Source organism: Mytilus californianus, unplaced genomic scaffold (genome assembly GCF_021869535.1).
Source record: "Mytilus californianus isolate M0D057914Y unplaced genomic scaffold, xbMytCali1.0.p SCAF_4, whole genome shotgun sequence".
In the NCBI taxonomy this organism is placed as follows: Eukaryota; Metazoa; Mollusca; class Bivalvia; order Mytilida; family Mytilidae; genus Mytilus; species Mytilus californianus.
The window spans coordinates 70,976,485-70,993,557 of record NW_026262690.1 but is presented as its reverse complement, the minus strand read 5'-3'; the positions used below and the strand labels follow the sequence as shown (position 1 = coordinate 70,993,557).

The window sequence follows — 17,073 nt, the reverse complement described above, 5'->3', positions numbered from 1 at the left end:
GAGGTCGAGGTCAAGTGAAAACTGTCTGACGGGCATGAGGACCTTGTAAGGTACATACATACCAAATATAGTTATCCTACTACTTATAATAAGAGAGAATTTAACGTTACAAAAAATCTTAACTTTTTTTTCAAGTAGTCACTGAACCATGAAAATGAGGTCAAGGACATTGGACATGTGACTGACGGAAACTTCATAACATGAGGCATCTATATACAAAGTATGAAGCATCCAGGTCTTCCACCTTCTAAAATATAAAGCTTTTAAAAAGTTAGCTAACGCCGCTGCCGCCGCCGGATCACTATCCCTATGTCGAGCTTTCTGCGACAAAAGTCGCAGGCTCAACAAAAATGTATCATTGCATGTAAATGCAAAACTTGTCCATGCAATCATGCGTAAAATGTGGATCATTGTAATCCAAATCTTCCAGAAATATGACATTGTTTTACTATGAAATAATGATTGGGCTATCATGAGATATGATCTAATTTCAAAATTAGTATCAGCATTCTTGCTTGAACTGTGGGGAATAGTGGCACAACTTTTGCTTGAAACATTGTTATAGTAATGAAAAACATGTAGTACTTATGTTTTCCTAGAAATTGACTTAATGCAAAACCTATGTCATTTTACCATGAAATGTAGGTCACATTGACCAAAGTGTTGCTACAGTGTTGCACTGTACAAAAGGACTGCAGTAGTGGATTATCATTGATTTCTAACAACTTGACCTCTATGTAAGGGTTTATTGAACAAGGAAGACTTAGATAAATCTGCATGCCTCAGACATGTTTGTGTCAGGCCAAATACAATTTAACTTTATCATAATAAAACAATTAAGAATTATTATGTATAATGCATATTTCAGGGAAAATTACTAAAAGTAAAAGGAAAATGTCACACATTTATACAAAATGTATTGGCTGAATGAGATTAATCAAATAACAAATAGTAATTAATGCAAACTGGAAATTGAAAATTGAAGAGATTATTTTGCTTAAAATGAGAAGGTCCAGTAAGGACTAATTTTGGCCTAAAATTTGAAGTATATCTGATGAAAGATTTTTTACATTTTTTAAACACTTATGTGTCTACTTCAGTCGTTTCAATTAGTTTTTTTGTAAAAGATTTGAACTGATTTGGTCAATAAAGACGCTCCAATTCAAGCTTAAATATGAAAAATCTATCAAATATGCCATAAAAAGTCACTTTTCAGATGGTTTTTGTCTAAAATGAAAGTGGCCGTAATCGTGTTCAGTCTCCACTTTTATATATGTTATGTAAAATCATCAAGTACAACATATATTTAAATATTAAGACTGAACACACATGCGGCCACTTTCATTTTAGAATAAAAACAAAAAACGTCTAAAATTTAACACAAATGTTAAAATTGTGAAGATTTCAGTAATTTTGCATGAATTAATGATTCTAGAACCTGATGCATGTGCATTGTATTGTCAAAAACAGTCAATATTAATGTAGCAAATTCTACTTTCCAATAAATAGCTAAAAGTTTACATTTTAAAAATTTTGTAAAAATTCTATATTTTTGGGTCAAAAGGGGGTCTTACTGGGCCCACTCCTTTGGATCCATTCAGAAGATAGAAATAAATAAAATGCTTCGCTGGGCGCAGCTTGATACGACCGCAGAGGTCGAACCCTGAACAGTTGGGGCAAGTATGGACACAACATTCAAGCTTGATACAGCTCTGAATTTGGATTGTGATTAAATATTTGACACAGCATAGGTTTCTGACACAGAAAGAATGTGGTCTAAGAACTTCAATTTTTTTAATTTACCTATTATGGTCCAATGTCCAAAATCAAAATACATGGTTAGATTCAGCATATCAAAGAACCCCATATATTCAATTTTTGTTGAAATCAAACAAAGTTTAATTTTGGACCCCAACTTGGACAAACTTGAAAACTGGTCCCATAATCAAAAATCTAAACACATGTTTAGATTCAGCATATCAAAGTACCCGAAGAATTCAATTTTTGTTAAAATCAAACTAAGTTTAATTTTGGACCCTTTGGACCTTAATGTAGACAAATTTAAAAAACGGGACCCAAAATTAAAAATCTAAAAACACGGTTAGATTTGGCATATCAAAGAACCCCAATTATTCAATTTTTGATGAAATCAAACAAAGTTTAATTTTGGACCCTTTTGACCTCAATATGAACCAATTTGATAGCGGGCCCACAAATAAAAAATCTAAATACATGGTAAGATTCAGCATATCAAAGAACCCCATATATTCAATTTTTGTTGAAATCAAACAAAGTTTAATTTTGGACCCCAATTTGGACCAACTTGAAAACTGGGCCAAAAATCTAAAATCTAAATACATGTTTAGATTCAGCATATCAAAGAACCCCATATATTCAATTTTTGTTGAAATCAAACAAAGTTTAATTTTGGACCCCAACTTGGACCAACTTGAAAACTGGTCCCATAATTAAAAATCTAAACACATGTTTAGATTCAGCATATCAAAGAACCCCAAAAATTCAATTTTTGTTAAAATCAAACTAAGTTTAATTTTGGACCCTTTGGACCTTAATGTAGACCAATTTAAAAAACAGGACCCAAAATTAAAAATCTAAATACACAGTTAGATTTGGCATATCAAAGAACCCCAATAATTCAATTTTTTATGAAATCAAACAAAGTTTAATTTTGGACCCTTTTGACCTCAATATGAACCAATTTGATAGCAGGCCCACAAATAAAAAATCTAAATACATGGTAAGATTCAGCATATCAAAGAACCCCATATATTCAATTTTTGTTGAAATCAAACAAAGTTTAATTTTGGACCCCAATTTGGACCAACTTGAAAACTGGGCCAAAAATCTAAAATCTAAATACATGTTTAGATTTTGCATATCAAATAACCCCATATATTCAATTTTTGTTGAAATCAAACAAAGTTTAATTTTGGACCCCAACTTGGACCAACTTGAAAACTGGGCCCATAATCAAAAATCTAAACACATGTTTAGATTCAGCATATCAAAGAACCCCAAGAATTCAATTTTTGTTAAAATCAAATTAAGTTTAATTTTGGACCCTTTGGACCTTAATGTAGACCAATTTAAAAAACGGGACCCCAAATTAAAAATCTAAATACACGGTTAGATTCGGCATATCAAAGAACCCCAATAATTCAATTTTTGATGAAATCAAACAAAGTTAAATTTTGGACCCTTTGGACCTCAATGTGGACCAATTTAAAAACGGGGCCCAAAATCCAAAAACTTAATACACGGTTAGATTCAGCATATTAAAGAACCCCAAGAATTCAAGAATAAAACCCCATTGAAATTAATCAAGAAATAAGCAATTTATACGAAGTATCTTCTTTTGCACAACACTGTGCAATTGAATATTTCTTGCTATTGCGCAATACTGTACAATTGACAATTTCTTGCTATTGCGCAATATTGTGCTATTGGATATTTCTTGCTATTGCGCAATACTGTGCAATTGAAGATTTCTTGCTATTGCGCAATACTGTGCAATTGAAGATTTCTTGCTATTGTGCAATACTGTGCAATTGAAAATTTCTTGCTATTGCACAATACTTATTATATAATAATTTACACATCCTGTTTGGTGTGTATCTCCTACAATATCATTATTATTTGCTTTTAAATATAAATCAGAAATAATCAACTTAAAATGGAAAATTTTAAAAGAAAAAAAAAAAGGAAAAAAAGAAAAAAAAAAAAAAAAAAAATCTCCCCCCCCAAATTTTTTGAACCCCCTTATGATTCATCACCCCCAAACTCAATCCCAGCCTTCCCTTTGTGGTATGGTACCTTGCAGTACAATTTCAGAGAGATCCATACACTTGAACACAAGTTATTGTCTGGAAACTAGAAAAATGCTTATTTTTGGCCCCTTTTTGGCCCCCAATTCCTAAACGTTTCGGGCAATTACCCCCAAACTCAATTCCAGCTTTCCCTTTGTGATATGGAACCTTGTAGTACAATTTCAGAAATATCCAAACACTTACACACAAGTTATTGTCATGAAACTAGAAAAATGCTTGTTTTTTGCCCCTTTTTTGGCCCCTAATTCCTAAAATTTTGAGGCAATTACCCCCAAAATCAATTACAGCCTTCCCTTTGTGATATGGAACCTTGTGGTACAATGTCAGAGAGATCTATACACTTACACACAAGTTATTGTCTGAAAATTACAAAAATGCTTATTTTTGGCCCCTTTTTGGCCCCTAATTCCTTAACTGTTGGTACCATAACCCCCAAAATCAATCCCAACCTTCCTTTCGTGGTATTGAACCTTATGGTGAAATTTCATGGAGATCCATTCACTTAAACTAAAGTTAGAGTGCGAAAACCAATGTGTCTTCGGACGACGCCAGACGACGACGACGACGACAACGACGACGACGACGACGACGACGCCAACGTCATACCAATATACGACCAAAAAATTTTTAATTTTTGCGGTCGTATAAAAAGGAGAAGACAACAATAAAGAAAAGCTGCAAACCTGGTTCTCCCTTCAATCCTATGAAACCTGATGTTCCAGGAAGTCCATTAGCTCCAGGTTCTCCTCTTATTCCGGGAAGACCTGGGATACCAATTCCAGCATCTCCCTTTTGTCCTGGTTGACCAGGGAGTCCATTGCTACCAGGAATACCATCTAGTCCTGGACGTCCTCCATCTCCCTACAGTACAAGGTGGAATTAAATGTTTCTATATTATAATATATGTTTTCGAATTAAGTCAGTTAGAATCATAAAGATAATTTCCTTCTTGGTTTGCCAATCAGAAAATTGTAAATCATCAATAACAGTCAAAGAGTTATTGTTTGTATTTATTTACTCTAGAAACATAAATTAACCCTCTGATGACCATGTGGTTTTGATTTACACCTACATGTCCATGCATTACATTTGTATTGAGAGAACACAATAGTCATTTAAAAGTGTAAAACCATTATTTCTGGATTAAATATATGGTGGAAGTGAATGCAGATTTTAACTGTAAACTTCTTTAGATTAAAAATAGGGGAACATCATTGTATTCAAGGTATTCAACCAAACCCCCATATTTCTAGCATTATATTACCTTATCACCCTTCAGTCCTGGGAATCCAGAACTACCAGGTGGTCCTTGGGTTCCTGGTCTTCCTTGGTTACCTTTAGGTCCAGGTAAACCATCCAATCCTTGACCTCCCTTTTCACCTGTAAGGCAAGTATCATAAGAGTGAAATGATGTACAAGGAGTCTACAAACCTCAGTTGGGGGCCTGTAACATGGTGCACATAGAGATCACAAACAAAATATTAGATCTAAGAAATTTTTAATTTAACTTCTATTAGTTTCTATTACACTTACTGTGTCAATATAAATAGAATTTGACAAGAAAACTTGCGTAAGACAGATTAGTCATAGCTGTACACTTTTAAAATATCAAGGAGAAGCAGTATATATAATGAATTTATCATGCAGAATCATCCATAATGAATTATTTTGCTCAATACTTTTAATTAATTATCTGTTAACTTTAAAAATATTTTTTTAATTTTCAACAAAATGTAACAATTCATTGCCAGTACATCTCATATATTAACAACTATTCAAGGAAGAAAATTTATTCCCTTCAAATCTGTTTTCAAAAAAAAAATTAACGGAAACGAAAAATTCAGGAATTTTTCCGTTTGTAAAGGGGCACAACTCTAGAAAGGTTAAAGTGATACCTCCCAAATTCAGACTTGATTTGTGTTTAGTGGTAATAAGCATTGTTTATTTGTTTCATAACATTTGGTTGAGGCAAACTAAAGTTAGAGAACGGAAACAAACAATTCAGCATTTTTTCCATTTGTAAAGGAGCATAACTGCATTTGTTTGCACCTGTCCTAAGTCAGGAACCTGATGTTCAGTGGTTGTCGTTTGTTGATGCGGTTCATAAGTGTTTCCTTTCTTGTTTTTTATATAGATTAGACCGTTGGTTTTCCTGTTTGAATGGTTTTACACTAGTAATATTTGGGGCCCTTTATAGCTTGCTGTTCGGTGTGAGCCAAGGCTCCGTGTTGAAGGCCATACTTTGACCTATAATGGTTTACTTTTACAAATTGTGACTTGGATGGAGAATTGTCTTATTGGCACTAATACAACATCTTCTTATATCTAATAACTCTAGAACGGTAAAAGTGACGCCACCCAAATTCAAACTTGATCTGTGTTTTGTGGTAATAAGCATTGTGTACAAGTTTCATAACATTTGGTTGAGGCAAACTAAAGTTAAAGAACAGAAACCAATTTTGGAATGTACAGACGGACAAACTTACAGAAAGATAAGGGTAAAACTAAATGCCCCCTCGGCTACAGTTGGGCCATAAAAATATATATAACTCTTCAAAAATATTTCAATACCACTGTAACTTGATATTAAGCATTTAAGTAAGTATTCTATAAGCACTTACAATTTACTTGATAATCAGGAGGAATAAAGGCAGCTTCTCCCTTAAAACCTCTTAATCCATCCAAACCTGGTTGTCCGGGAATACCCTACAGAAAATACAATGTCATCAGTATACAATTAATCCATTGATTTGCATAGGAAAATATATCCTAAATCAAACTATAGACACGAGTGAAGGTTTGTCACACTGATGTCATACATCTAGTTCTCAGACATGCTAAAATAAGACACCTATGTTCTGTCATACTAACGTCACACACCTAGCTCTCAGACACTCTCCATATAAAGAAAGACATCTATGTTCTGTCATACTTACGCCACACACCTAGCTCTCAGACACTCTCCATATAAAGAAAGACATCTATGTTCTGTCATACTTACGTCACACACCTAGCTCTCAGACACTCTCCATATAAAGAGAGACATCTATGTTCTGTCATACTTACGCCACACACCTAGCTCTCAGACACTCTCCATATAAAGAAAGACATCTATGTTCTGTCATACTAACGTCACACACCTAGCTCTCAGACACTCTCCATATAAAGAAAGCCATCTATGTTCTGTCATACTAATGTCACACACCTAGCTCTCAGACACTCTCCATATAAAGAGAGACATCTATGTTCTGTTATACTAACGTCACACACCTAGCTCTCAGACACTCTCGATATAAAGAAAGACATCTATGTTCTATCATACTAACGTCACACACCTAGCTCTCAGACACTCTCCATATAAAGAGAGACATCTATGTTCTGTCATACTAACGTTACACACCTAGCTCTCAGACACTCTCGATATAAAGAAAGACATCTATGTTCTATCACACTAATGATAGAAATTTGGTTCTGTCATACTGATGTTAGACATCCAGCTCCGTCCCACTTATGTCAGACATCAAGCTCTGTCAACTTATATCAAACATGTAACTCTGTTAGATTGATGTCAGACATTGTGTTCCGCAAAATACATAAATATATCTAGTTTTTATATCTTCAAAATATAAACCCAAAAACCAATAGGCTTTTCCCCCATTTCTATATCTTCAAACTGTATAAGATTAATTCTTATCAAGCAAGGGAAACTCAAGTTATCATCTTAAATCTATTTGTTTCGGACACACAGACAGATGGACAGACAAAGTGATGACTTTATTCTCCAGATAAATTTTTCGAGAAGCATTTAAAATTATAGCAAAGTTTGTTACATACAGGCTCTCCAGGTTGTCCCTGAAATCCTGGCAGTCCATCAAGTCCTCTTTCTCCTTTGTAACCTTGAGGACCAGGGAGTCCAGGTTCGCCATTTCTTCCTGGGATACCATCAACACCATTTGAACCACGCTCTCCTTTCAGTCCAGGGAGACAATCACTGCAAGATCCTCCTCTGTCACCTTAATATCATTATAATTTAAAACAATTTATAAATCTAAAGATTGAATAAGAAGTCTTTAACAGTTGGAGGCACATTTGTCTCTAGTAAATCTGACCAATGAAAGTTCTTAGACCATGGTTTCTGTTTTTAAGTTAGATCATGGAATGTTGATACTAATATTTAACAAGAGTGCACACACTGAAATGTCTCGCCTTCTTTACTAACCATTGATTTCATGTTGATAGTCCTAAATATAAAGCTTTACTACGAGTAACACATAAACTTAACATGATCCAAGAAAATGAGGTCAAGGTCAGATAAACCAAACGAGAAATACATGTACACCTTACAATCAATCAATAAACCAAACATAGTTGACCTATTGCTTATAGTTTCTAAGAAACAGTCTTAACCAAGAAAACTAAACATTGACCAATGAACCATGAAAATGAGGTCAAGGTCAGATGAACCATGCCAGGCAGACATGTAGACCTTACAATCAATGTATGCATTAAATATAGTTGACCTATTGCTTATATTATCTAAGAAACAAACTTAACCATGAAAACTTAACATTGACCAATGAACCATGAAAATGAGGTCAAGGTCAGATGATACCTGCCAGACAGACATATACACCTTACAATCCTTCCATACAACAAATATAGTTGATCTATTGCTTATAGTTGAAGAAAAACAGACCAAAACACAATAAAATGCTTCGCTGGGCGCAGCTTGATACGACCGCAGAGGTCGAACCCTGAACAGTTGGGGCAAGTATGGACACAACATTCAAGCTTGATACAGCTCTGAATTTGGATTGTGATTAAATATTTGACACAGCATAGGTTTCTGACACAGAAAGAATGTGGTCTAAGAACTTCAATTTTTTTAATTTACCTATTATGGTCCAATGTCCAAAATCAAAATACATGGTTAGATTCAGCATATCAAAGAACCCCATATATTCAATTTTTGTTGAAATCAAACAAAGTTTAATTTTGGACCCCAACTTGAACAAACTTGAAAACTGGTCCCATAATCAAAAATCTAAACACATGTTTTGATTCAGCATATCAAAGTACCCCAAGAATTCAATTTTTGTTAAAATCAAACTAAGTTTAATTTTGGACCCTTTGGACCTTAATGTAGACCAATTTAAAAATCTAAAAACACGGTTAGATTTGGCATATCAAAGAACCCCAATAATTCAATTTTTGATGAAATCAAACAAAGTTTAATTTTGGACCCTTTTGACCTCAATATGAACCAATTTGATAGCGGGCCCACAAAATAAAAAATCTAAATACATGGTAAGATTCAGCATATCAAAGAACCCCATAAATTCAATTTTTGTTGAAATCAAACAAAGTTTAATTTTGGACCCCAATTTGAACCAACTTGAAAACTGGGCCAAAAATCTAAAATCTAAATACATGTTTAGATTCAGCATATCAAAGAACCCCATATATTCAATTTTTGTTGAAATCAAACAAAGTTTAATTTTGGACCCTTTGGATCTTAATGTAGACCAATTTAAAAAACGGGACCCAAAATTAAAAATCTAAATACACGGTTAGATTTGGCATATCAAAGAACCCCAATAATTAAATTTTTGATGAAATCAAACAAAGTTTAATTTTGGACCCTTTTGACCTCAATATGAACCAATTTGATAGCGGGCCCACAAATAAAAAATCTAAATACATGGTAAGATTCAGCAAATCAAAGAACCTCATATATTCAATTTTTGTTGAAATCAAACAAAGTTTAATTTTGGACCCCAATTTGGACCAACTTGAAAACTGGGCCAAAAATCTAAAATCTAAATACATGTTTAGATTCAGCATATCAAAGAACCCCATATATTCAATTTTTGTTGAAATCAAACTAAGTTTAATTTTGGACCCCAACTTGAAAACTGGGCCCATAATCAAAAATCTAAACACATGTTTAGATTCAGCATATCAAAGAACCCCAAGAATTCAATTTTTGTTAAAATCAAACTAAGTTTAATTTTGGACCCTTTGGACCTTAATGTAGACCAATTTAAAAACGGGACCCAAAATTAAAAATCTAAATACACAGTTAGATTTGGCATATCAAAGAACCCCAATAATTCAATTTTTGATGAAATCAAACAAAGTTTAATTTTGGACCCTTTTGACCTCAATATGAACCAATTTGATAGCGGGTTCACAAATAAAAAATCAATATACATGGTTAGATTCAGCATATCAAAAAACCCCAAGAATTCAATTTTTGATGAAATCAAACAAAGTTTAATTTTGGACCCTTTTGACCTCAATGTGGACAAAGTTGATAACAGGGCCCAAAAATCAAAAATCTAAATACATGGTTAGATTCAGCATATCAAAGAACCCCATATATTCAATTTTTGTTGAAATCAAACAAAGTTTAATTTTGGACCCCGATTTGGACCAACTTGAAAACTGGGCCCATAATCAAAAATCTAAATACATGTTTAGATTCAGCATATCAAAGTACCCTAAAAATTCAATTTTTGTTAAAATCAAACTAAGTTTAATTTTGGACCCTTTTGACCTTAATGTAGACCAATTTGAAAACGGAACCAAAAATTAAGAATCTAAATACACGGTTAGATTCGGCATATCAAAGAACCCCAATAATTCAATTTTTGATGAAATCAAACAAAGTTAAATTTTTGACCCTTTGGACCTCAATGTGGACCAATTTAAAAACGGGGCCCAAAATCCAAAAACTTAATACACGGTTAGATTCAGCATATTAAAGAACCCCAAGAATTCAAGAATAAAACCCCATTGAAATTGATCAAGAAATAAGCAATTTATACGAAGTATCTTCTTTTGCAAAATACTGTGCAATTGAATATTTCTTGCTATTGTGCAATACTGTACAATTGACAATTTCTTGCTATTGCGCAATATTGTGCTATTGGATATTTCTTGCTATTGCGCAATACTGTGCAATTGAAGATTTCTTGCTATTGCGCAATACTGTGCAATTGAAGATTTCTTGCAATTGTGCAATACTGTGCAATTGAAAATTTCTTGCTATTGCACAATACTTATTATATAATAATTTACACATCCTGTTTGGTGTGCATCTCCTACCATATCATTATTATTTGCTTTTAAATATTAATCAGAAATAACCAACTTAAAATGGAAAATTTTAAAAGAAAAAAAAAGGAAAAAAAGAAAAAAAAAGAAAAAAAAAAAATCCCCCCCCCCAAATTTTTTGAACCCCCTTATGATTCATCACCCCCAAACTCAATCCCAGCCTTCCCTTTGTGGTATGGTACCTTGCAGTACAATTTCAGAGAGATCCATACACTTGAACACAAGTTATTGTCTGGAAACTAGAAAAATGCTTATTTTTGGCCCCTTTTTGACCCCCAATTCCTAAACGTTTCGGGAAATTACCCCCAAACTCAATTCCAGCTTTCCCTTTGTGATACGGAACCTTGTAGTACAATTTCAGAAATATCCAAACACTTACACACAAGTTATTGTCATGAAACTAGAAAAATGCTTGTTTTTTGCCCCTTTTTTGGCCCCTAATTCCTAAAATTTTGAGGCAATTACCCCCAAAATCAATTACAGCCTTCCCTTTGTGATATGGAACCTTGTGGTACAATGTCAGAGAGATCCATACACTTACACACAAGTTATTGTCTGGAAGTTACAAAAATACTTATTTTTGGCCCCTTTTTGGCCCCTAATTCCTTAACTGTTGGTACCATAACCCCCAAAATCAATCCCCACCTTCCTTTCGTGGTATTGAACCTTATGGTAAAATTTCATGGAGATCCATTCACTTAAACTAAAGTTTGAGTGCGAAAACCAATGTGTCTTCGGACGACGCCGGACGACGCAAGACGACGACGACGACGACGACGCCAACGTCATACCAATATACGACCAAAAAATTTTCAATTTTTGCGGTCGTATAAAAACTCAACACTGAGAAATAAACCGTGAAAATGAGGTCAAGGTCAAATAAAACCTGCGAGACTGACATGTACATCATAAAATATTTCCATACACCAAATATAGTTGACCTATTGCATATAGTATTAGAAAATAAGACCAAAACTCAAAAACTTAACTTTGACCACTGAACCATGAAAATGAGGTCAAGGTCAGATGACACCTACCAGTTGGATATGTACACCTTACAATTATTCCATATACCAAATATAGTAGACCTACTGCTTATAGTATCTGATATATGGACTTGACCACGAAAACTTAACCTTGTTCACTGATCCATGAAATGAGGTCGAGGTCAAATGAAAATTGTCTGACGGGCATGAGGACCTTGCAAGGTACGCACATACTAAATATAGTTATCCTATTACTCATAATAAGAAAGAAATTAACATTACAAAAAATATTAACTTTTTTTTCAAGTAGTCACTGAACCATGAAAATGAGGTCAAGGACAATGGACATATGACAGACGGAAACTTCGTAACATAAGGCATCTATATACAAAGTATGAAGCATCCAGGTCTTCTAGCTTCTAAAATATAAAGCTTTTAAGAAGTGAGCTAACGCCGCCGCCGCCGGATCACTATCCCTATGTCGAGCTTTCTGCGACAAAAGTCACAGGCTCGACAAAAATAATAACTTGTAATTTTGAAGTATTGTACATTAGAATTGAATATAGTTTCCCTGAGTGTTTTTCCATGACTTTTGTTCTTGCATACTTATATATGCAAAAAGGAACAAAGTTTTTCCAGTATGTAATCCCATGAACATTTCATCTGCGATGCCGCACGCAATTTAATGACATGTTAATTAACTTGAAACATGGCACGTTATTTACACACCAGTGTGTGGTGCCCTACAATATTGTCATTCTCTGTTGATTTCACGATTATGGAAATAAACGAAGAAATCGAAAGTTGTGATAGATTCTACGGAAATAGCAATCGGCAAACCTCAACAGATTCCATTACCCTACATCTGCTTGATAGATTGATGGATTTGTGCGAGACATCATTAATTCTAGAAAAACACATTGACATGGAAATTTGTACCATATTAATTGAATAAATACACCATGATTATTGATTTATTTTTCGGTAGAAATTGCACTATGTATATATAGATATATCGTTGTGATTAATTACTGTTTTTTTTAACTCCAGTGGCATACATTTCATGCATATTAAAGACAATTGTAAAAAATGATTGTTCTGATCAAGGATTTGTTTAGACTATACAAATCCTTGTTCTGATTAGAATAAAAAATCAAAGAGGTTTTAAATAGATGTAAGAATTATAAGGCTTCGCTCTAAATCCAGGGTAAGATCGTTGGTTGGTATACAAATGTTTCCGCTGAGCCCTGATGTCTTGAAATTTTTTTAAGTACTGTAACTGTAAAGTAATATTTACTAGTATCATTTGGACAGAAAGTGATGAAATATTTTATGGGACAGAGATGGTTTAGCCATTCCATAACATTTTATATGCTTTCTTCACAAATTGATAAATACGGGTCAAATCATAATTCATGATTGGCACATTCATAAATGTACAAATAGAAATACTGACACCAGCTGTATATTATCAGACAAAATTTGTTCAAATATGAATATTTTAGCAGTTTTGAATTTTTAAAATTGCAAAAAAATTGAAACGCACATATATTTAATTAACGAGGTGCGTCTTTTTTTTTTTTACTATATTTGTTATATATAATTTCTGTGTTATTTAGTCATTGATTGATTAATTTTTGCATTTAAAACTGAAAATTTCTACTTTCCTGGCTAATCCAGGCTCTTCACAATCTATATTAATCGATTCGTCACAGTGTATATTTATATCAGGAAAATTTTTGTGACTCGGCAGTAACCGGAACACACCCTTATGACAGTTTTAAATTAACCCCTGAAGAAATAAAATAATGTTACTTACTATTTTAAAACATTGTAGTCTAATTAATTCTTGGCCGATTTTTATTTTTTATGCATCAGTCGATTTGTTTAAATAAGTTGTTTATGCATAAAGGTCAACCGACGCGATTGAAATAAGCAAAGGTGTTTTCCGAATGGTATTGATGTTAACCTGTCTCGATAAAAACCACATGATTGATAAGAAGTATCTCTGGTCAATTTATGACCGGGGCATCTCAGATGGTCACAAAAGGAAATTAACGATAGCGTACTAATTAGTTTCCATATCTTTCTACGGTGCTAACCGGGTTATAAATAAGTGCTGATCAATCGTTGTAGTTCCTGTCAATATAATACTTCAATGGTAATCCTAAGTTGGGAATTTGGCTGTTATCAATGATTTTTTTGGAATATTAAAGTTCATGCTAATTTTAAAACCATAATAAGAACGTCGATATGGTAATTTTCATAAAACACTCATTTTCTATCTAGTAATTGTTTTAACCATAATACCTACTGATTATGGCCATACAATCCAAATTTGAAATTTAAGCTAGAAACAAAGGCCTTATTAGTCCTTTATCCAACCTGCGCCTTTCAACTGACCTTTAAATCCAGGAATACCAGGTTCACCATCTCGTCCAGGCAATCCACCATAACCTTTTAACCCCTTTTCACCTTTCTGTCCAGGTAACCCAGGCCTGCCTCTTGTTGAATTACCAGACTCCCCAGGCACACCATCCCTTCCTCTTTCACCCTTTATACCTGGGACACCATCCCTTCCTGAGAATCCTGGAGGGCCTTCAGGACCAGGAATGGACCTGCCTGGTTCACCTGTGAATCCAGGTTCTCCTTTTTCACCTGATAATCCATTCAATCCAGGTAAACCATCTATTCCAGGTAGACCTGCAAAAAAAAATGAATTCAAGTACATTGTAATTCAATAACTATGTCAAAACCATTAACCCAACACTTAGCTGTTGCTACCTATTGTACCATTGTAAATTTCTATGCATTTTACAGTCTTAACAATAACTTTTTGAATCCACAGGCCTGAAGCTCAATTTTACAAAAATTTTAGTTGGATTTGGTTGGATTGTTACAGGCCTGAAAGCAATTTTACAAGCCTGAGCTGGTGGGCCTGTGGTTAAGCTAAAGACTGACTTCATTATATTCAGTTCTAACAAAAATAAAATCTATACAGAGAATATTTTTCCAAAAAATTTTAAATTTGAATGTTCTCATTCAATTTAAAGTACTAACAGTACAAATGACAGAGCAAAATAAAAGAGCTTTTCATTAAAGAAATTAACAATACCTTATACAAAATGTCACTTCAATATATTCACCCATGACTTCAAAAAAAATTTCTTCAATGATAAGAGAGACAAACAAAAGAAACTTACCCTTTTTTCTGTTTTACCTTAAGGAAACTAATTATATTTATTAAATATTTACAAATATTCATTTAAAACTGGTCTGACAGGTCATAAAAAGGAAAACTTTCAGAACTATCCTACCTGATGAACCTGGTCCTCCTTTGTCTCCCTTTATCCCATCTTTTCCTTGTGGTCCCGGTGGTCCTGGTACTCCAGGTCCTCCAGCTGGTCCAGTTTCTCCTTGGGGTCCAGGAAGACCAGGAAATCCATCATTTCCAGGGAAACCTCTTGGACCTGGAGGTCCTCTATCTCCTTTTGGTCCAGACGGTCCATTACCACCTTTTCCCTATTAACAATTACTTATTTATAAACATGTGTAACAAAAATTCTTCATTGAATATCATCAGTTTATATCTTTTACATCTTTATTAATAATTAGATAAATGTTTCATTGATATATATTTTTCCATTTCTTATTGCTTTTTTATATTATTATAGGAAAGAGCAATTGTAAATATATTCTGAATGAAACAAACAAAAAACTTTTTTCAGTCATCCTTTTGTAATTTGATTGGATTTTAAAAACAATAGTTATTTTTTCCAATTGTGAGTACACAAATGTAAAATTACATTGATTCCATGGTTAAATTAGAACACAACCAAACTAACTTTGTAGTTCATTATTTACATTCAAATACATGTAGGTATGCTAAAATCTGAATCATAAACTTTCAATACTACATGCAACTAAAATAAAACAATGTCTTACTCCTGCTGGGCCAGGAAGACCCCTTGGTCCTAAATCTCCCTTAGGACCTTCAAACCCTAGGCCACCCTTTTCTCCGGCAAGTCCATTTAGTCCAGGAAGTCCATCCATTCCACGGTCACCTTTCAATCCAGGCAGTCCTGGTAACCCTGGCAATCCTTGTTTTCCCTGTCAAACATGTCAGAAAAAAGTTGAAACTTAAAACAGTGCAAGTAAAGACAAACAATATCAAAGTAGAAATGCCTAGAGTCTGAACAAAAAGAAAAAAAAAATCACTTGTTTTCTGAATAAGTGTTTTAATCGATAAGATTATGTCAAATCATTTCATTCAATTGTTTTTTCTAATTGTTAGTGTAGACAGTTGATGTTTTGATACACATTTGATTCCTGTGTAGAAATTCCAAAAAGGAATATTTTTTTCATTATTGTAGTGTATAAACCATATTTAAGACATATAGGCATTGAAATAATTCATTGTGTAGCTTAAAATACAGTTTATATACTATAACAAAATCGTTTTAAAATTGCATAATTAATTGATGATTTGATAAAAACATGACAGGTAATCTTTGTCTTATTAAATCATGTTAAGAAAATTCTAAATGATTACAAATGATTGGCATACAATACAATTAAGTAAAGGGGTGATAACTAGGAAGAATCCAGCAAAAAAATGTATATGGAGTTATTTCCCTTACCAATATATATTTTCGTTGAATTTGGTTATTTTTGGCACTCAAAAAGTTTTAAACAATTATTTTACATCATAACTGCAGGAGTTAATTTATTGAATGAATCATATAATATTTTTTTGAAAAATTAATGATCTATTTTTCTGGTTGAAAACATTAGCTAATTCTATAATAATGCACCATCTGTATCAATAACTTGTATATTTTCCCAGAAAAGAGGTCAAGGGTCAATAAAAAAGATACCTAAGAATGAAGACCTAATCTTACAAATCCATGACAATGACGAATGATCACAAAGTTTTTTACATGCCCCCTCAATTTCTGATTAATTTTTCAAGAAATGTCACAAATTCCTGGTTTTCATGTTTTGGTTTATAGAGATTTCACTCTAATATTTGTCTACAAAATCTTACCCTAGGTCCAGCTATTCCAGGAACACCTTTCTCACCAAACATACCAGGCATACCTTTCATTCCCTGAAAATAT

The 17,073-nt window shown here is 33.4% G+C and overlaps 1 protein-coding gene across 1 annotated transcript in view; it reads right to left on the bottom strand.

The window, feature by feature from the left end:
• LOC127698635 (collagen alpha-2(IV) chain-like) overlaps positions 1-17,073 on the bottom strand; it is a 104,132-nt gene that overhangs the window by 31,747 nt on the left and 55,312 nt on the right. The window contains exons 12-19 of the mRNA XM_052202193.1: positions 17,001-17,063; positions 15,899-16,063; positions 15,271-15,475; positions 14,357-14,656; positions 7,683-7,861; positions 6,470-6,554; positions 5,113-5,228; positions 4,532-4,709 (exon numbers count right to left, since the gene is read on the bottom strand). Coding sequence (XP_052058153.1) covers positions 4,532-4,709; positions 5,113-5,228; positions 6,470-6,554; positions 7,683-7,861; positions 14,357-14,656; positions 15,271-15,475; positions 15,899-16,063; positions 17,001-17,063 — 1,291 coding nt within the window. The remainder of the gene's footprint in view (positions 1-4,531; positions 4,710-5,112; positions 5,229-6,469; positions 6,555-7,682; positions 7,862-14,356; positions 14,657-15,270; positions 15,476-15,898; positions 16,064-17,000; positions 17,064-17,073) is intronic.